This window comes from Mesoplodon bidens (genome assembly GCF_964165515.1).
Source record: "Mesoplodon bidens genome assembly, chromosome: 12".
Classification (NCBI taxonomy): domain Eukaryota; kingdom Metazoa; phylum Chordata; class Mammalia; order Artiodactyla; family Ziphiidae; genus Mesoplodon; species Mesoplodon bidens.
Genome location: NC_138168.1, coordinates 78299946 through 78321785, shown reverse-complemented (window position 1 = coordinate 78321785; position 21840 = coordinate 78299946). Strand labels below are relative to the sequence as shown.

The following is a 21840-nucleotide window of genomic DNA, read 5'->3' as shown; positions in this document are numbered from 1 at the left end:
GTTAGGTTTCAGGATCAAGATCTAAAGGCTTCTTGATAGGTTGGATGGATTCGTGGACGGAGATCAGGGCACAGTAGCCAGCAGTTGTGGACCCTCTCCCTGGTGCTTGCCATTGTGGCAGGTGCTTTCACTTAATCCTCATGACAACCATGGGAAGTAAGGTTATGCAATTGTTTCTGTATTATAGATGAGTAATCTGGGGCTTGAAGAGAGTAGGTGTCTTGCCCCAGGGTCACAGTGCTTTTAACACTGTTGAATTTCGCAGGCTGAGTTGCATGCACGATATAATGGCAGTTTTTAAGTATATGAAGGACCATCACTTGAGAGAAAGTATAGATTGCTCAAAGAGACCTCACGAAAATGAACTACAAAAAATGCTTGGAAGCTACAAAACAGATTGTAACTGAATATAAGGAACAGAGTTCTAGTGAAGAGTTACGAGTTGCCCAAAGATGGAATTGCTCGGATGTGTGAAGTCTTGCATTCCCAGCCAGGAGAACACGGGGACTGTACTGGTACACAGTGTGTGAGGGTGTGGTAACTCAATGATCAGTGTTTGTGCAGAACTCAGAACATTTACTTGGCATCCAAGCACAGCCCTTTTTAAAGTGTCTCTTAAATTTGCAATAAAAGTGAATAGAAGTGTTGAGGCAAACACTAGGCGTTGCCTTAGTCAAGTAGAAGATAACTTCTGGGGCCGCCCCCCTGCTCCCCGTCACTCCCTTTCTCTCATTCGGCCCTCCATGGGGGAGGGGAGGGGGGCCGTGCTCACAGCCATGCTTGTACCTCATGACCTCTGCACCTTAGTAACAGCACCCGGGGGACACAGGACCCAGCTGGACTCATCAGAATCTCTCCCGAGCCTGACAGTCCATGGGCTCAGTTTCTGTGCGTTGCCGGAAATTGAGGTGAGGTAATGTCAGGCTTCACACATGGAGGGCAGAAAACGCCAGGCCCCGAGAGAAACAGGATCCTGTGACCAGAGGGGTGGAGATGCGAGACCACCTGGCTCGAAAGGAAGAAGTGGCACCTGGGGACCAGCTGCTCTGGGCTGAGGGCCTCCGCCCTTGGGTCCAGGCCCTCCGTCTGGCCCGGCTGCTCTTCCTGCCCTGCCCGTGAGTGACACGTCTCACGTGCCAAAGCACTGTGGCCCTTTTTCCTCATGGCACTGTGAAATGGGTTTCTGTTGTTTGCAATCCACAGAGATTTTACCAGGACAGCCCTCCATCACTCAGCTGCAAAAAATACAAGCCCGCGCAGAGCATCCAAGGAGGAGGCCAGGGAGGCGCCCAGGGGAGCCGCTGGGCCTAGAAAGTTGTCAGGCAGCCCCTGCCTTCACTTGCTCGCTCTCTTGGCGCTGCGTGTAACCCGTGCTCTGTGGGCCCCTCCTGCCTGCTCCCTGTGCCCCCTCTGCTGAGCGGCTTCTCTGCTCCATCGCCCCTCACAGGACTGTGTGGCTCCCACCTGGCTTCCCAGCTCCACTTCCCTCACTGATTCCACTGTTCCTCGGTTCTATGTTCTGTGTTCCTGGGAGAGAGGGTCGATGGCTGGGCCCGGGCCAGGTGTTCATCACAGTTCCATCAGCAGTGGACAGGCTGGGTCACCTGGAAGCTGGGGCTGCCCCTCCAGGGATGCGGGCAGAGCAGATGTTGTGAAGGAAGTGGGTGAGGATGGGGAGGAATCTTAGTGTAATGACTGCTGGACTGGCAGGTTGTAGGAGACAGGCTTCAGCTGGTTGCACATCTTCTAATCTTGTGGAAACTCCCTTATTTCTGTGGGGCCTGGTTTTTTTCCTGTAAAATTAAAAGGTGGGACAAGAAATAATAATAATAATTATCATTTATTGAGCATCTCCCACGTGTCAGATGCCCTTGTAAGGATTTTACACACACGAGTTTAACTTACTTATTGCCTGTAAAGCATTTAAGAGTCACTAGGATGATGATCTCGTTCCAACCTTCAGTAAATTGACATATAGTGTGCAAATCTCAATTTGTTGAACTTGTACCCTTAATGATCTTATAAAACAGAGACACATCTCCATCTATTCAGATCACAGTCCTGACATTTGTATCCTCACAGAAAAAGTTTTCTGTCCATTCATAATGTTTTGACGTTTAGGCTTTCAAATCAAAGGTATTCTATTTCCAAAAAACTGAAAGGAGAAAGAATTAGCATTTAGAGACACATGATTTCCTTTATCACATCATGGTAAAAAATTCAACCGATATAAAGTCTTAAAAGTAAGAAAGTGAACGCTCCACTGCTCCCATCTCGCACCCCAGAAATTACCACTCTTAACGGTAAAAAAAAAAAAAAAAAACACCACATTTCCACTTTTCTCAAAAGGTCTGTGAAGTTAGCAAGCTGGGGAAACTTTCTTGGAGCTTGAAGGGCTTGGACATGATGCCCCTGAGCAATGCGGTCCCGTCCTCCTCCCCCTCGTACTCCCCCCGTGGAGCAGGTGAGGTCCGTCTCACTCGGTGCTGACTCTCCTTCACTGTCCCTAAGACAGGAGTGAGGTCACCTGTCCATCTAACAGCTTTGTGAAGGCTGCGTGATATCATGTGTATGGAAGTGTTTGCAAACTGGGAGATCATATACAATCGTTAGTTAATATTATAGCATCATACATGTTTTTTTAATAATAATTATAGTAATCAGTTTTTAGAAGGTTTGATGATACCTTCTGGGACCATTCTCATCATATGTGAAAATTTCTCCTCATAACAAGCTTTCTCAAGCTCTGAGGTCTAAGCAAAAATGGAATTTACATGACTTCCAGGGCATCTGGAAGTGGCTGTAGTCAGTGTGGGGTAAACGTCTCACAGTGGAAGGACCTGCAGCCTGAAGCGCTGCACCCCAGACACAGCCTTTAGGGCTAAGAGATCATTTTTTTGTCAGCCTCAGAATCACTCAAATACACACCCACAAAAACTTTAAAATTTCTCCTTTTTGTGGAATGGCAAGAAATACTAGGTTAATTTTTTTTTCTTTTTTTCTATGTTTACCTTCTAATTTCACCTCCTACTCTGTTCTGGACCTGAAAACAATGGGTTCCTAAATGTCATCTGTGAAAATAAAAGGTATAGGAGAAACTGCTATTTTCCAATCCAGTTATTTATTCTTACCCTCCTACAAAGTACAGACATTTTTAAATGTAAAATTCACAATGTTCAAGTTTCTGAAAAAAAAATTCTGGATGCGCTAAAAAGAAGGAAATGTGATTCATAATCGTGAGGAAAATGAGTCAATAGAAACGGACTCAGAAACAAACAAGATGCAGAAGCTGCTCACGGGTAGCTATAACTCTCAGGTGCAGCCTTCCCTGGACTGGACGTTTTCGTATACCTTATTAAGTCACGTAAAACACGATTCCTCTAGATCTTACAAGATCTCAGCTGAAGGCCTCTGCTCACGCTGTAGAGTGAACTCATCAGGTCCCCATAAGCGACTGTGTTCAGATTTCTAGTTAAGTTTGTGGAAAACTGAGTGAATGGGACTATTAGTTGTGTATTTTCCCACAGCACTGCCCGCCTTCTGTTACCCAAGTGCATTTTGGGGACCTAAGATGGAAACAGGGGCGCCGGAGGTGAAAGACTGAACGTGGTGCCTGGTGGTTCCCCAGTTGAGCATGTCCCTTCGCTAGAGCCGGCCCTGAGGTCACACCGATTTGTGGAGACCCCTCCTCCCCTTTTCCCCAGGTGTCCGTACCCCTTTGAGCTGACAACTGAGCAGGTCTGGCTGGTTAATAAAGCCTGGCGCGCTTGGACACGAGCCCCGCGCAGATGCGGAGGGGCCCGGGCGCAGAGCATAGCTCAGGGGCCGCTACCCTCCTACCAGGCTACTTTCCGGGTCTGCAAAACAGGCGGGCGTGGGCGGGGTCCCTGCGAGCGAAGGGAGGGCCGGGCGGTGCGGGCCTGGGCGGGGCTTGATGCGCCCCGCCCCCCGCGGCCGCTTTTCATCCCCGGCTGGTGATCCTCATCCAGGCCGCCTCGTCCTCGGGGAGCTCGCGACGGCTCGGGGCAGAGAGTCGCCGGGGCGCCCAGAAGCCCCGGGAAAGGACGAGGAGCGGGGCCGGGCCGGGCCGGCAATGCCTCCAGCTGCTGCGGCGCCCGTCGGTGACAGAGCGCCCGCGGTCTCGGGGGCGCAGCTGGGCCCCGGGGAGGCCAGGCTGTGAGGCGCTGGGGCCTAGCGCCCGCTGCGGCGGCTCAGGAGGGCCACAGGGCCCGCGCTCCTCCGCCTCCCTCGCTCTGTGCGGCCCCGCCTCGGCTCGCTGCCTCCGCCGCCGATCGCCATGGCCTCCGCCGCCCGGGAGAGCAAGGGCTCCGGGCTCAGGCGGTCGCCACGGCTCCCGGCGCTGCGCTGGCTGCTGCTGCTGTGCTTGTGGCTGCCCAGCGGCCGCGCGGTGGGGTCGCCCTCCGCGCCGCTGTCCGAGCTGCACGCGCAGCTCTCGGGAGTGGAGCAGCTGCTGGAGGAGTTCCGCCGGCAGCTGCAGCAGGAACGGCCGCAGGAGGTGCTGGAGCTGGAACTGCGCGCGGGCGGCGGCCCCCAGGAAGGCTGCCCAGGCGGCGGCGGCGGCGGCTACAGCGCCATGCCGGACGCCATCATCCGCACCAAGGACTCCATCGCGGCCGGCGCCAGCTTCCTGAGCGCGCCGGCTGCCGTGCGGGACTGGCGGCAGTGCCTGGAGGCCTGCTGCGTTGAGCCGCGCTGCTCCGTGGCCGTGGTGGAGCTGCCCCGCCGGCCCGCGCCCCGGGCCGCTGCGCTCGGCTGCTACCTCTTCAACTGCACGGCGCGCGGCCGCAGCGTCTGCAAGTTCGCACTGCACCGCGGCTACAGCAGCTACAGCCTCAGCCGCGCCCCAGAGGGCGAGCAGAAAGGCCTGGAAGCTGGCGCCCCGGCCACCGCCCGGGCCTCGCAGCGGCCGGGTAAGCACGCCCCTGGAGGCCGGGGCCGGGCCGCTTGGGTCCTGCTGTCGCTGCCCTTGCACCTGTTGGTGGCTGCATCTGGGAGACCCGCCTAGGCAGGGCCGCTGGGCCCTTCTCAGTCAAGTCAGAAATGAAACACCGTCGATCCAAGTTAACGTAACTTAGTTGCGGGCATCCAGAAGAGTGGCTTTGATTTCCCATCCTAGGGATGGTTTCTGAGAAAGCCCAGTAGATTGAGCAGAAGCGGGCACGATGGGCTGCTTGTGGAATTTTTCTAAGCTTAGGGAGGAATGCTTATCTGAAAGGATTCACAGAAATTCGATTTAATGGAGGAGAAAAGTTCAGGGGGAAAAAAGTCTGTTTTAATCTCAGAGGTTCTTATGAGGAAGGCGTGGTTTGTGTCAGGTAATTACAAGAGCAAAATCTAATTAGCTGCCGGATTGCTCATAGCGCGCCCTTATTTCCTAGCTTGGCTCTCAGGATTCATGATTCCACCTAAAGCTGCTTTCATCAGATAAAAATAGGAAGAGAAATGTGTCAGGTTATTTTGAAGTGGGTCCAACTGATTCCCATGAACTATGGTTCTCTTTTTTAAAGAGGGAAAAGAAGGGACTTGGTTTGTTGAAAACAAAGTTTAAGGCACCTCTCTTTTGAAAAGGAGCTAAAAATGATGCTTTTCGTTTGATGGTTTTACTTTCTGGGAATGCTCAGAATGAGAAGACCCAAACGGGGCAAAAAAAAAAAAAAAAATGTAGCAGTTGGAGATTAAGTTCCCTGAGGGAATAAAACCTTGATTGGGCCTACCTGTGGTCAGCTCCGTGTGTTTGATTGCACTCTGTTGCTGTTTGCTTTATGATAACACAAGAGTGAAACCATAGCAGATTAGAGGGGCGTAGCTTCTGGAGTCTTCATGACCTTCAGGTCCAACGACAAGGGTCTGGAAATCTGTGTCCACAATGGCCCACCTCCCTTCCCACCTCCAGAGGAATAAACATCAAAGGTCACCCTGCAACTGCTCAGCCTTGAGGCAGACACTGGGAAGGACCCCAAAGTTTTCTCCCTGAAGTGGAGGCAGGAGGCACTTTCACCTGGACCCTCACCAGCATCTCTGAGACCGCCCATGGGTGTTACACACACATCCGTCCTCTGCCCAAGCAGGGACTCAAAGATCCCAGCAGCAAAGAAACAAAATCCCTTTCCCTTTTTCTCACTGCACATCTGGAAGAAACCAACATTGCCAAGGAGAGCTTTCTTATAAGCCAGGGGAAACCCAAAGGAAATTAAACAAGGAAAGAATATGCCCATGGGAGAAAGAAACTTTACTATAGAAGTTTCTGAATCATTTTTTCTTCTACTTTGTTTTTTTTTTTTTTTTGGCCTTCCCTTCCCTGGGGCAAGTGTGTCTAGGAATTCAGTTTTGTAGATGTTCAGAGGTACACACAGATGACCACTGGGCTTGGTCCTTATTCTGGAAAAGAACTGCCTTGCTCACAGTTCTTTGGATCTCCAGTAGTATGGACACATGGAAGGGTGCTTCTTAGCCCAGGGCGCCAAGAAGCTGTCTGCAGGTAGGGCAAACGTTACCCTACCCAAATGTCCTGTGTTTTCCCTGCCCAGGTTCTTAACCTCCTGAAGTTCTCTGTGCTTCTGAGACTAAGTTTTTCCTTCTTGAATGTTTTTTGTTTTTCTGAATCTTGTGAACATGTGTAGTTTAAGGCTAAAGGAGCGTGAAAATGGTTTAGAGAAGCTCTGGCAGAGAATTTGTTAGGGGTGCATTTGAGGTGAGTAAGAAGATCATGAAGAAATGGTGGAGGGCCAGGTGGGATGGGACACATTTATAGCGGAGCCCATCAGCCCTGTTTGTTGCTGATGTTTATTGTTTGATGGGAAGCACTGTTAACAAGCTCCTTAGACAAGTGAACTCACTGTCCTCACAGCACCCCAAATCTAGGTTCTTTCATAATCCTCAGCATACTGGAAGGCTTGGTGAGAGAAAGTAACCTGCCCGAGGGTCTCATAGCACCTAGGTTGTGGAGCTGTGCCTTGTGAGCTGTGTTCTGGGCCAGCTAGAATGTTTTTCTCCAGCAGCATGGGGCCACCTGGAAGCAGAGATGCCCTTGGTTGGGTTTCCAGGGTGGGACTGACCGGGTGGCTGCAGGGGATGATGGAAGAATGTGCGAAGGAGTGGAGGATGCTTAGAGAGGTGTGTTGAAATGACAGAATCTGCCTGCAGTTGCGTGCAAGGTCAGGGCTGGGGACTTGAGGTCCTGAAACCTGGGTTTGAGAGCCAGCTCTTCTATATGAGGGTCCCTGTTCGTCCCCTTAGGACTTGAGTGCTTGCCTTGCCCTCCAGCCGGGCTGTCATGACAATCAAGGCTGGACATGCTTTGTGAATTATAAAGGTGGCATTTTTTAAGGAAAATGATCCATGCTAAAGAAAAAGTATGAGCAAAAAAGTTTATTATAGCATTATTTATGATGGTGAAAAAAATTGGTAACAAAATGTCCAGTAGTAGAGGTTAGGGAATCAAAATGACAACTGTGAAGTTTACGTAGTGACACAGGCAATGGTAGGATACATGAATAAATATCAAAAATAGAAAATAAATTAGTAGGTTAAATTCAGGATGTAACTTTGTATTTACTGTAACCAGAATACACATCCAGTGCCCCCAAAGTATAGTGGGAAGGACAGAGCCTTTCAGTTTGACAGATCTGGGCTGACATCTGAACTGACAAATTTATCACTTGTGTGGTCTTAGGCAACTAAGTTAGCCAATCTGACCCTAGTTTCCTCATGAGTATGATGCAGATGACAACACTACCTCAGAGACTTGTGAAAGTTCAGTGACTTTACGGCTCAAAACACTAAGCATGGTGCCTGGTACAAAGAAATCACCCAACCAATGGTAACTATTAATTATCATTATCAGCAGCTCAGATGGAGAAAGACAAAGAGTACACACCAGAAATGATGATAATCATATTGGGGTTGTGAATCATTTTTTCCTAACGTGTTACAATTAAGAAAAACACTCAATGGAAGAAAAAAGACCACAAAAGCCAACAGAAAACTCAAGATGAACCTTGACCTGTAGTAACTAAGCCTCTTCCCTTAGTCTGGCCCTACTTCCATATCCTCAGCCTCGCCTGTATCATTTGTACCCACGCAGAAGACCCAGATGCCAGACCTCTTCCTTGCCATTAAGGCGTTGGTCAGAGCAGCGCGTTGTAAATCAGCATAGCTAACGGTATACTTCTCTGTATAAAATGTCGCCTTGATACGCTCCATCAAAGTTGGTATGAGTTTTATTTCGCCTCTGTGGATCTTACCAAGTGTGCTTAGTCTTCAAAAGAAATCAGTGTTTCCATAGTACTTAACATTGGCTTGTTACATTTTTATAACAAAAATTCCAAGTTACATTTAATCTTGTTCCTCATCGGCAGGTGAAATTTTTTGAATGATAGCCCACTCCTTTCCTCCTCTCGTCATTTGTTTATTTTTAAGACCTGTTTCTGGCTTAAGCCAGCTTTGCCTGGACTTGAACTGAGGAGGAAATATAGGTCTATTATTTCAAATACAGTGACCAATTTAGAGGATATGAGGATTTCACTGTGTTCATAAATCATATCTTTAAGCTTACCTAAAGAAAAGTATCAATAAATGACTAAACGCGATTATTTTTTTCTTCCAGGAGGGCCAGGATTAATTAGTTTTATAATATGTGGGATATTTCAGAGCTTACCTGAGTTTTCCATCTTAAATCTTTCTTGGTTAAATCTTTAAGGGCCTAGGACTTCACTGGCAGTCCAGTGGTCAGGATTCCACACTCCCACTGCAGGGGCACAGGTTCAATCCCTGGTCGGGGAACTAAGGTCCTGCATGCTGCATGACGCAGCCAAAAAAAATCTTTTTAATTAAAAAATTAAGAAAAGAGAAGAGAGTGTGAAACCTTAGTGGAAGGTCAAAAAAAAAAAGCAACATTAAAAAAAAATCTTTGAGGGCGTAAAAATATATTATTAGTATCACTGCTGTTTATATCATATAGGTGTATTTTAGTTTGTTTACTTAAAATGGTATTTTAACATAAATTTTAAAGCAAATAGCTGTTAATTATAATGTATTACTGCTGAATTATAGGATTCCAGAATTATGGGACTTCTCTGGCTGTCCAGTGGTTAAGACTCTGTGCTTTTGCTGCAGAGGCCATGGGTTCAATCCCTGGTCAGGGAACTAAGATCTACGAGCTGCACAGTGCAGCCAACAAAAAAAAAAAAAAAAAAAAAAAGGCTCCAGAATTATAAAGTGGTAAAACATTGTGTGGAAAGTGATGAACCTTCCAGAAGCAAAGGAAATTCTCTATAAAACTATAAAAGGGCCTATTAGTTATGCAGTTGTCATCTCTCTCCTTACCTGGGAGGAGCAGAATAAAGCCAACAGGCACTGGATCTTAGCTCAGGTGGAAAAAAGCAGATCAAATGTCTTCTAAGGCAGGGGTTGCTTATGTGGCTTATTTAATTCAGTTGCTAGTCCTCATTGTTTTAAATGACTGAAAAAATGGGTCTCACCTTCTCAGTGGACACATGTACCCTTTGGCAATAGCAAGTGTGCTTATTCCTTGTAAACTAGCTCATGAAAAAAGAAAGTCATCTCTCTTGGAGGCTCGCAGCAGCATTCTCATTCAGAAAAGCCACAGCTCTAAGACCTGCAAGCCCCTCATGTCCTCTGTTGCTGGGCGTTGAGAGAAACGATAGATGAGAAGATAGAGCTGCTCAGGTAGGTCAGGTAGGTCTCTGAACATCCCCTGAAGCAAGGAAATGACCCAATCAGGTTAGCATTCCGGAAGAGTCCTTCCAGCTGCAGTAACCACCCTTTGTTGCCTGATAAGAAGCTAATAGGATTGCTGCTAGCCCCAAACCTCAGGCACTGGACGTCTGGATTGGCCCTTAGAAGTTTACTTGGGAGGCAACTTCGGCTGCACAGAAAGAGAGCAATGTCTTAGCAACATCATTCAGAATAAGCTAAGGAAGTCCAGGCCACAATTCGGACCAAGTTTTGGAGCTGGAGGAGGAAGGAAATAGTGGATGCCAAAAAAGATGTATTACAAAAACCTGTAGGGTTTTTTTCCCAGCTAAATTACTAAGTTTCTTTAAAATATATGTGCATTTGCGTAAGCTTACTAATAAGATGCTTAAATCCATTGAAATATTCACAGTTCTGCTCTTAGAAATATTTTCTATATCTAATGGCTTCTATCAGTCACCACTGGGGCAGCTGTCAGTCACGTATTAATATTTAGTGAACACTGTGAGCCTTAAATTTAGTACCATGAAGAACAAAAGGTAAATACATACTCGTTCGCTATTTTAGGATATCTCAAACTCTGTGCCGGCTTCTCTTATAAAAACTAGTTAGAAACTGTGAAAATTCCAGAAAATTTCTATGTGAGTTTTATTTTATGTGAATCCAAGAACTTGCCTTAACTTTCCAAACTTAATTTATTACATTACAATGAAAATAAGAAAATAACTTTCAGTTACTATACATCCTCTTGGCAGTTCTTTGCTGGACCACATCTATTCTAGCAAACAAGTGACCTCTCAATAAATTAGAAAAAAAATAGGGAACATATGTCTTGTGAAGTATTTATTTTCTTTCACAGAAAAGGACGAGCCTCCACTTAGCAAGGCCGGGCAGGATGTTGTTTTGCATCTGCCCACAGATGGAGTGATTCTGGATGGCCGTGAGAGCACAGACGACCACGCCATCGTCCAGTATGAGTGGACACTGCTGCAGGGTGACCCGTCAGTGGACATGAAGGTAATTCATGTCGTAATTGTAATGAAAACTAATGTTTCAGTGCAGTGGTCTTTCTACTTATGTTCCCCAAATGTCTGTAAGTTGGCAGAAGTGTAAAATGGAGAAAGCGTAAAAATGATTGTTGAAAAAATATTATATGAATTTACTTTTCTACTGAGTTAACAGTGATCCTGACCATGTGTTTTTATTTATTTATTTATTTTTTTGGCTGAGCCTCGTGGCTTGTGGGATCTTAGTTCCCCAACCAGGAGTCGAACCTGGGCCCTCGGCAGTGAGTGCATGGAGTCCTAACCACTGGACCACCAGGGAATTCCCTGACCATGTGGTGTGAAGCTTACCCTCGTTCTTGCTGCTTTTTTGTTGACTTCTCCAGAACACAAAAATGCTTCAAGGAAAAAGACTCATGCTTTGTTTTGTTGACTCAGATTACTTTAAAAAAACTTTTTATGTCTTCTTTCTGCAGTTCAAATCCAAGTAGAAAATTTGAAAAATACAAAGGAGTATAAAGAGGAAAATAACAATAGAATGAACTTATTCTTCACATGATCCAGAAAGCAACCATCTTACCTCGCGTTAGGTCTGCCTGAGATAGTTGAGTTAATTAAGTGAGGTGGGGTTTGGAGTCAAGGGCTCCTATTCAAGCCCTCCTCACTGATTTTCATCAGGCTTATCTGGGCTGGAATTGCTGCTGATGGGAATGTGCCACTTACCCAGTGGCTGCCTGTACACAATTAAGATACAATTGACATGTAATATTATATGAGTTTCAGGCGTATAGCACAGTGACTTGATATATGTATATCTGGTGAAATGATCACCACCGTAAGTCTAGTCAACATCTGTCACCACACAGAATTACAGTTTTTTTTTCTTGTGATGAGAACTGTTAAGATCTACTCTCTTAGCAACTTTCAAATATACAAAAGTGTTATTAACTGTAATCACCATGCTGTCCATCATATCCCATGACTTATTTATTTTATAACTGGAAATTTGTAACTTTTGACCTCTTTCACCTGTCCCTTACCCCATGCCTCTGACAACCACCAATCTGTTCTCTGTACCTACGAGCTTGATTTTTTGGATATTTTTGTTTTCTTAGATTCTATGATAAGCATAAGCTCACACAGTATTTGTCTTTCTCCGTCTGGCTAATTTCACTTAGCATAATGCCCTCATGGTCCATCCATGCTGTTGCACATGGCAAGATTTCCTTCTCTTTATACACCATATTTTCTTTATCCATTTATCCGTTGATAGACATTTAGGTTGTTGCCATATCTTGGCTATTGTAAATAAGGCTGCATTGAACATGGGAGTGCATATATCTTTTCGAATTAGTGTTTTTGTTTCCTTTGGATAAATACCCGGAAGTGGAATTGCTGTATCAACACAGGGAGTCTTGAGTCGTGAGGAAAGTGGCTTTTTATTAACCCTGGCAGGACCCTTTGTAGTATTTCGTGGCTTAGGCAGATAAACTTCATCCAAATCACTTCAGTCAGAGGAGGTGGGGAAAATCTGTGTTGGTTTGCCAGGGCTGCCATAACAAAGTACCACCGACTGGGTGGCTTAAACAACAGACATTTCTCACAGTTCTGGAGGCTAGAAGTCCAAGATCAAGGTGGCAGCGGGGTTGGTTTCTTCTCAGGCCTCCCTCCTTGGCTTGTAGTTGGCCGTCTTCTCCTGCCTGTGTCTTCACAGGCTCTTCCCTCTGTGCGGAAGCACTGACTTCCGTTTTCTTGGGACAAAGACAAGAACAATGATCAGCTAGTCCCTCAAGACTGATTGAAACACACTGCCTTACCCAGTGATTAGGCCGTCTTAGAACTGGACCAGACCCTCGATCAGCATCTTACCCAGCCTCCTATGCACACAGGAGCTCCTGCTTTCCTATCCCTTCCAGTGGTCATCCAGCCTCTGCCTGGTATTTCCAGAGATGAAAGCTCACCATTTCACATCACGTCGCGTGACATCTTTAATCAGCTCTAATTGTTGGGCCAGTGGGGTGTTACTTCTACGCGCTGGTACTGGTGTTGAATCTTCTTTTTGGAAAAGCACTGAACACATCTATTTTTCTGAGTATCAGCCATTAAAGTGTTTGTTTCTTTTTTAAATGAGTGTCACCACTTGGGATGGTCTTCTCAGAACTAAACACTCTCAGTTCTTTCACATGTTCCTCATATGAATTGATCTTTAGGCTGTCCACCATCCAGCCTTTTTTGGATTATCTCAGATTCGTCCGTGCCCTTCTTAAAATCTGACACCCCTAATGGAAACCCATACATAAACCGTGGTTCTTCCTGACACAGACTATTACATCCTGTGATCCAGACATTGTCTCACTTCTATTAATGAAGATTCATTTACATAAACTACCTTAGTAGCTGCTTCACACCATAGGTTCATGTTGAGTTTTCCATTAGCAGGATCACCTAAGACCTGCTTCATCTTTCTGCATGACCTGCTGTCCTGATGGCCTCCCCCATCCTGTGTTTGTATAATTGATTTACTGAACCTGAGTGCAAGACTTTATGTTTACCCTTTTTATATCTCAGCGTTTGGGTTTACAGAAATAATTTTGAACTTTGAGTGTCATCCATCATATTTATTATTCTTCTGTGCATTGTGTCAGCTGCAAAATTAATGTATCTTTACTGAAATATCTGAGAACTAAGATTGATCAGGAAAGGTGCATGGGCAAGCCATTGATCAGCCTGCTATGAGAGTTCCCTTGAGGTGGACATTGACTATTAATTAATTGGCACTCGTGGGATATATTTGTTCAAGCAGCTGCAAATCTGTCTCTATTATCATCTAGCTTTTCATAGTTGCTACTAAAGGCTTTACTCTGTAAACAATGAATTATGTATATAAATGCTGAATACAAATAATGCTGATGGGCTTCCCTGGTGGCGCAGTGGTTGAGAGTCCGCCTGTCGATGCAGGGGACACGGGTTTGTGCCCCGGTCCGGGAGGATCCCACATGCCGCGGAGCGGCTGGGCCCGTGGGCCATGGCCACTAAGCCTGTGCGTCTGGAGCCTGTGCTCCACAACAGGAGAGGCCACAACGGTGAGAGGCCCGCGTACCACAAAAAAAAAGAAAAAAAAAATAATAATGCTGATGATTCAGTATTTAATTTATTGAAGATATTTATAAAGAAGTAACAAGATTAGGCATTTCTTGTAGACTTTTAGGGCTGACTATGATGCCATCAAGAGGAAAATGTGTGGGACTTCCCTGGTGGTCCAGTGGTTAAGACTCCGCACTTCCACTTCAGGGACACGAGTTTGATCCTTGGTCGGAGGAACTAAGATCCTGCATGCCTACCGGCGGGGCCGAGGGAAAAAAAAAAAAGAGGAAAGTGTAGACTAATTCCCCAGCCAAGTGTATAACGGCGATGGCAGATAGACCTAAAGCTGTAAAGCCAACATCTAAGTGACAGAGTCTGCAATAGAGGAGTCATTTGCTATCAAACTGCATCTGTCTTATAATGGTGTACATTCACGAATGCCCCCAAAGTTAACTCAACTCTCACTGGTCAGGCTTTCCGCTGAGTGCCTATCCCAGCCCCTCCTTGAGCCCTCCCCTCCCCTCTCCCCTTTTCTCCACTGTCTGCAGGGTCCTCACCCCCTTCTCTCATCTTTGGTGGTAGAATAGTCAGCCCTCCCTTTGTTTTGGGATACTTTAAGACCAGGTTGTAGGACTATCCTTTCACATCCAAATGACCCATTCAGGTATTCAAAAAACAAAAATCAATGAGGTTCTCACCCTAAGAGGAATTATGCTGCCAGCTTAATTATGATAAAATTAATTGCTAACCTTTTTTAGCATCTAGTGTGTGTCCAGTACTGTACTAAGCACTTCTTTTTTTTAAATTTTTTGGCCACGTGGCATGCGGGATCTTAGTTCCCAGAACCTGCACTCCCTGCATTGGCAGCACAGAGCCTTAACCACTGGACCGCCAGGGAAGTCCCAGTACCAAGCACTTTAAATCGACTAAACATATGGGAAAGCTCATGTTCTGACTTGGTTTCCTCATTTATGAAGAAAATGAATAAGAGAGATGATTGGTCAGAACCAAGAGGTTCTGATTTTTTTTTTTTTCTTTTTGGCCACACCCAGCAGCTTGCTCCATCTTAGCTCCCCAGCCAGAGATTGAACCGGGGCCTCCGCAGTGAAAGCGCCGAGTCCTAACTACTGGACCACCAGGGAAGTCCCAAGAGGTTCTGATTTTAAAGTCATATATTTTCTGCCCTCTAACAGGATATTCTACATCTATTTAACTGGGTATTAATCTATAATACATTCTTAAATGTAAGAAGACACATTTTTCAGGTAGTCCATTAGATGTCACTGAGTTTCATAACATAATACATTTAAATCTGAAGTCAGAATGTAAAATATGACATTTAGGAACATGATAACAGAGTATGAGGACGTTCAGGGAGATTTGAAATTCATAAATCTGTAGATTGATTTCCATTCATGAGATGTGGAAAATTTAACTAAACTGTTTTAGAATACCATGTGTAATGGAAGCTTACTAAAGGATGGATATTGTTTACACCAATAACTTCATGATTAACTTAAAACCAGTTCCACATTGGTGTGCCTGCTGTACACACTTAATTTTTAAAAACAGATAGGTGTATTATCAGCCACACTGAAACATGTTTGGGAGTGAAAGGAGGTGGTATTAATAATTACACCAGGACCACAGAGATAAACTGAGACTGTCTTGAGCAAACAGAAACATGGGTCCTTATTGATAAAACCCAAGTTCCATGAGGCTGGATGGTCTATATTTCATCTCCCAGTTAGTCTCCTTTTTAGACCACCTTCAACTCATTAACATAGTGTTTTAAAAGTGAACCTTAGGGCTTCCCTGGTGGTGCAGTGGTTGAGAGTCCGCTTGCCGATGCAGGGCACATGGGTTCGTGCCCCAGTCCGGGAAGATCCCACATGCCACGGAGCGCTGGGCCCGTGAGCCATGGCCGCTGAGCCTGCACGTCCGGAGCCTGTGCTCCACAACGGGAGAGGCCACAACAGTGAGAGGCCCGCGTACCGCAAAAAAAAAAAAATTAGAAAACAAAAACTGAGCCTTAGAGAAAAGGTTTTCTGGGCAAGGAACATAAATAGAAAGAAGAATATTGGCTTTCTGTCATAGGGAAAGAGAACGCAAAATAAATGTTGAATTTCAAACTGCCTTCTGTCTTACGTAGGAGATGTTTTGTCATTCACTCCTCCTCAGTCAGTTTCCCTGGATATAATTTGGGTCAATACTGAAAATGCCCACAAAATGAAAGAATCATATACATTAAGGAGATGATTAAAAAACGTACTGAAAGACTTTATAAAAATTTAGTAAGCAGGATTTTCAAGGCAGCCTGGTTGTTGTGGCCTCTCCCGTTGCGGAGCACAGGCTCCAGACGCGCAGGCTCAGCGGCCATGGCTCACGGGCCCAGCCGCTCCGTGGCATGTGGGATCTTCGCGGATCGGGGCACGAACCCATGTCCCCTGCATCGGCAGGCGGACTCCCAACCACTGCGCCACCAGGGAAGCCCCCAGCCTGGTTGTTTAACCAATACATAAAGTACCAGAGAACCTGCGGTGATCTTTGAAGATTAAAGGCTAACTGCATCTGTCTCCTGTTTTTCACCTACGATTGTTGATAACAGGTCAAAGATATATGTAAAATCTATAATATCACAGCAGAATTTATAAGGATTATGAAGGATTTCTTTAGACTTATTTTCAGCGGGGGACTGAGTGATGGGTGTAAAAGGGATTTCAGTTGTCTGGGATGCTGTCAGGATTTCTCCCCCCACCCCTTTCCCTCCTCTCGTTCCTCTCTTCCTTCTTTCCTTCCTCCTCCCTCTCTTCTTTCTTTCTTCCTTTCTTGATATTTTTTCCCTTTCTCTCCTAAAGCCTAGAACTATACTTTGTACTCACTAGGTTTCTAATAATACTTGCTAAGTTGACTGGTTCCTTTTTTAAAAGTGATTGACTATTTTGCTAACCTTTCAAAAAGTGCCCTTTTAAGCCTCAAATTTTTATCATCCTTCCTAGCAAGGTGGGCAGGACAACATTTTTCCACACTCTGGCCTCATACTGATGTTAGGAAGAGCTGCTAAGTGTAGTCTAACAATTACTTTGCATCTCATCAAGGGAGATCCTAGACACATATCACCTATTATCTTTTCTCGGCTATTGGACAATATCTAGTCTTCATGAAAACAAAATGTAAATCCCTTCAATAAAATTTATCCTAGATATTCGAGGCCATGGGGTGGGGTGGAGGAGAGAGGGTGTAGACTGTTTGTAAATTTTAAAAAGAAAGAAAAATGATAAATAAGTAACTGAGAAAGCTTCGTATCACATTTCAACTATTTCCTTCCTCCCTCAGTGAGTCAGTTTAACAGTCAATGAAAGAGATCAAATAGGTAATACTTCTAGCACAGCTTCTACTTTGCTTTGTTTTTTTTAAAATTTATTTATTTTATTATTTTATATAATTTAGTTATTGTTTCTGGCTGCACTGGGTCTTCGTTGCTGCGCACAGGCTTTTCCCTGGTTGTGGCTAGTGGAGGCTACTCTTCATTGCGGTGCGTGGGCTTCTCATTGTGGTGGCTTCTCTTGTTGTGGACTACAGGCTCTAGGCGCGCAGGCTTCAGTCGTTGTGGCACGTGGGCTTCAGTAGTTGTGGCTCGCGGGCTCTAGAGCGCAGGCTCAGTAGTTGTGGCGCACGGGCTTAATTGCTCCGCGGCATGTGGGATCTTCCCAGACCAGGGCTTGAACCCGTGTCCCCTGCATTGGCAGGCAGATTCTGAACCACTGCACCACCAGGGAAGCCCTGCTTTGGTTTTTTAATCCTCGCTTCACCACTTCCTCTGTGCAAGATGGGAATAACCAAAGCCCTCCTCTCAAGGTGTTATTACTGAGATAAAAGGAGGTAATGCAAATAAGACCCCTGGAACAGTGAGCAGCACATAGTAAACAGTAAAAAAGCACGTTATCAGGGCTTCCCTGGTGGCGCAGTGGTTGAGAGTTCGCCTGCCAATGCAGGGGACACGGGTTCGTGCCCTGGTCCGGGAGGATCCCACATGCCGCGGAGCGGCTGGGCCCGTGAGCCATGGCCGCTGAGCCTGCGCGTCCGGAGCCTGTGCTCCGCAACGGGAGAGGCCACAACAGTGAGAGGCCCGCGTACCGCAAAAAAAAAAAAAAGTGCGTTGTCATTCAATTTATTCTGAGATCATCTTTCCTTTGATGGTGTCCATGAGGTCCCTGGTAGCCTCGTCTTGCACCCAGGCGGGCTATGTTGGTGCCTGAGTAATGTTCTCTTAAAGATTCTCCCAAGGAACCCCAAACCCCAAATACTTATTCCATGTGCTCACCAGTGCCCAGAAGGCCTTTAATAGGGAACAAAACCTCACTCCTCCAGTGCCTACAGAGGAAACCCTTCAGAGTCTGGTCTGAGTCAAAAAAGGACTTTTTAAAAACATGTATTTTTTTGACACTGAAAAACCAGAGGGTCTAGTTTTTCCTGGAGTTGAGAGCAGAAGGAGAGAGGGAGAAGCAAAACGACACCACACCCCAGGGCACCAAAACGGATCGAAACCTCTGCAAACTTCCACCTACGTCACTGCCCGTCAGTTATTTTATTCACCTGAAGCTTTGAATAAAGGACAAAAAGTTATGGCAGCCCACAGAACATTTTTGAGACACAGAAGATTATCAAGGCTGCAAATTTCCTGAGTAATATCTGGGGTTAAGTTGGTGCATATGGGGCTTCCTTGGTGGCGCAGTGGTTAAGAATCTGCCTGCCAATGCAGGGGACGTGGGTTCGAGCCCTGGTCTGGGAAGATCCCACATGCCACGGAGCAACTAAGCCCGTGCACCACAACTACTGAAGCCAGCGCACCTAGAGGCCATGCTCCAAAACAAGAGAAGCCACCGCAATGAGAAGCCCACACGCCGCAACGAAGACCCAGTGCGGCCAAAAACAAATAAATAAATTTATTTTGGAAAAACAAAAAAAAGTTGGTGCATATGAATGAATATTCCGTTATGGCCTTAAGTATTTTTTTGTATCTTCAAGAATGAAGGGTGTGGACTTCCCTGGTGGTGCAGTGGTTAAGAATCCGCCTACCAGTGCAGGGGACGCGGGTTCGAGCCGTGGTCCGGTAAGATCCCACATGCTGCGGAGCAACTAAGCCAGTGTGCTGCAACTACTGAGCCTGCGCTCTAGAGCCCGCGAGCCACAACTACTGAGCCCACGTGCCACAACTACTAAAGCCCGTGCGCCTAGAGCACGTGCTCCTCAACAAGAGAAGCCACCACAATGAGAAGCCCGCACACCACAACGAAGACCCAATGCAGCCAAATAAATAAATAAGTAAAAATAATTTTAAAAGAAAAGTATAAAAAAAGAATAAAGGGTGTTATTAGTCAGGAAAAAAAAACCAACAGCAAAGCCTAGGACTTACTGCTCCAATTAAGCAGGAAGACACATGAGAGCATAAAAGATGAATGATTCATACCAGTTGTGTTTCAGAATTAACCGTGAGCCTTGATGTAGACTGCCCTTTAAGCATGAGTTCCTTTTACGCAGTAGCTCAGGGCCTTGAATGTTTAACTGCATTTTTTTTCTTTAAGAAAACTACTTATAAGGAAATGATGAAAAATAATCTCCCTGGGAAAAAAAGTACGTACCTCATGAAAAGTAAATCTGGGTAAACTGAGAATTTGTGAAAGCTCTATTCCAATAGCAACAGAAGCTTTGAAGTCTTTTTCCTGTTCAGAAACACTCAGCTTCCCAGACAATAAATTTATAGCACAGTAGGCTTCCAGCATCACAGGAATCTGCAGTCAATCTGGGCTTTCAGGTCCCCTTGGGTTTAAACCTGACTTCCTGTCACTGTCCCTTCAAAGGTCCTGGCACTTCTATTTGGGGGTGGGTAGTAGGGTGGGGATGTGGGCGGGAGAAGCGCTTTTAGAGGTTTTAAAGGACTTTACGTGTATGAGGAAGTTATCTTGCTTTTTCAGACCACAACAGCTAGCTGGTTTGTGTATAAGCTGTGACTCAGTGCTTTCTAGGAGATGATTCTTGGAATAAGGACCTGGAAGACCTAGAGCTCTGCTAACTCGGAGGTAGAATTCTACAGTGGCTACGAGCATGGAATTTGGAATCATATGACCTGGGTTCAAACCCAGTTTTGCCAATTCCCTCGTGGGGTGAACTTGGGAAAATTACTTCATTCTTTGAGCCTCAGCTTCCTCAATTGTGAAGAAAATAATACTACCTGAGAGTGTTCCACTGGGGGTTAAAATGGGAAAATGCAAATAAAGTGCTTAGCACATTGCACAGCACAGAATGAGCACTCGTGGATAGGTAACTATTATAGCTAATTCTAACCATCTTGGGATGTAAACTATTTGTGGGGTCTCTTTGACCAATAGTTTAACTGAACTACAGTAAGAATAAACTTACTCACTTGTATATAAACAAACAAACAAAAATTATGAGAGCCTTCTACTGGCAAGGAGCAAGGGAGTAAGGCCCTTGTGAAGAGTTTGTAGGGTATTTTGCCCTCAGGGAGCTGCCTCCCACTGAGGAGATTAGATGTGCCCCTAAATAACGATAACACCAAATAGAAGGTGGCAAGGCCAAAAGAGAATGTAGATAAAGTGCCCCTGGAATTCAGGGGGAGGGAGAGATTATAATCTGGCTGAGGGACATCAGAGAAGACTTTGCAGGTGCGAGCCCTGTGGTACATGTCTCTGTACTCTTAATATTTTGACAATAGGACTCATAATTATATTGACGTGAAAATTTCGGATTGAAAAGATCCATATTCTGTAGTGCAAACATTTTGAACATGTGTGAGGGCTTTCAAGTTCAATGAATATCCTCTGATTACAGTAGCCTAGGACCATGAAAATCAGTATTCTATTATTTTTTTTTTTTTTTTGCGGTACGCGGGCCTCTCACTGTTGTGGCCACTCCCGTTGCGGAGCACAGGCTCCGTCCGGATGCGCAGGCTCAGCGGCCATGGCTCACGGGCCCAGCCACCCCGCGGCATGTGGGATCTTCCTAGTTTTATAAGTGGAGCACTATTTACATAACACATTTTGAGAGAATTTGAGAAGTAGGAGAAAAGCCCCAGTCCAAAAATATTTCTCCCTTTGATTCCTGAAACCTCAAGATAAGCAATGTAATTCTGTCTTAATTACTGCCTTTTTGGTTCTGTTCTTTTGAGAATGATCCTCCTCTGGTGAGGATAAGAGAAATCCCCAACTCCTGAGGAAACGCTCTTAAAATCACCTTCCTGCACAACTGGGAAAGATGGGTACACCAGAGTTTTTTGTGACTATGGTCTAACTCCATTCATTTGAGCATATATAACTAGGAAATTACAGACAGTTGAATTCATTTTGCTTCTTTTTAATGGAATTTTGGGTCATATTCATGATGAAAAGTAAACAGAAAAAGGAACATATAACTGAAGAACAGAACCTAAGCATGTTCACCTGAAGTATCTAGACAGTTGTGGTGCCAGTTTATGTTCTGGCCTCTGCTGATCAGGACAGCTGCCCTGTGTGTCTCCTTCACTCTCTGTATGTGTGCAGGGAGATGGCATTGGATTATAACAAGGATCGTAATGGCCTTCAAACCACTGTAGAGCTCTCATCCGGTTTTGCAAATTGGATTAGTTGACACGAGGCAGAAGGCTAGAATGCGTTTGGGTTCATTGCTTCAATGGAGTTTCTTACTGAAATATTTTGTACCACATTATCTTGTCACCACTTTGTAACTGACATATGCCCAATGCCTTATATACTTTAGAAGCAATGATGGGGGTAGGGGAATAGACAGGTAGTACTCATTTTGTAACTCAGTATATATAATAATCATGTATGTATGTGTGTGTGTGGTATATAAATAAACCAAAACGTGTATTCCTCGCCACTAAATTACTATTTTAGGGAGGTGCAGTTGAGCCAGAATAGCAGAGTGAGTTATACATTGATTTAGCCAGAGGCCAGCCATCAAAGGCTCTGTTACCACTGAACAGGAGATCTTGGGC

At 45.5% G+C, this 21840-nt stretch overlaps 1 protein-coding gene across 3 annotated transcripts in view; it reads left to right on the top strand.

The window, feature by feature from the left end:
* The first annotated feature begins 4188 nt into the window (after positions 1-4188).
* Positions 4189-21840, top strand: part of LRP11 (LDL receptor related protein 11) — a 63178-nt gene continuing 45526 nt past the window's right edge. For all 3 annotated transcript variants that reach the window (XR_014017221.1, XM_081251146.1, XM_081251145.1), the window contains exons 1-2: positions 4189-4931; positions 10595-10752. Coding sequence is in view for 2 of the 3 variants with exons in the window: in XM_081251146.1 (XP_081107272.1) it covers positions 4298-4931; positions 10595-10752 (792 nt within the window). In the remaining variant the exon portion in view is untranslated. The remainder of the gene's footprint in view (positions 4932-10594; positions 10753-21840) is intronic.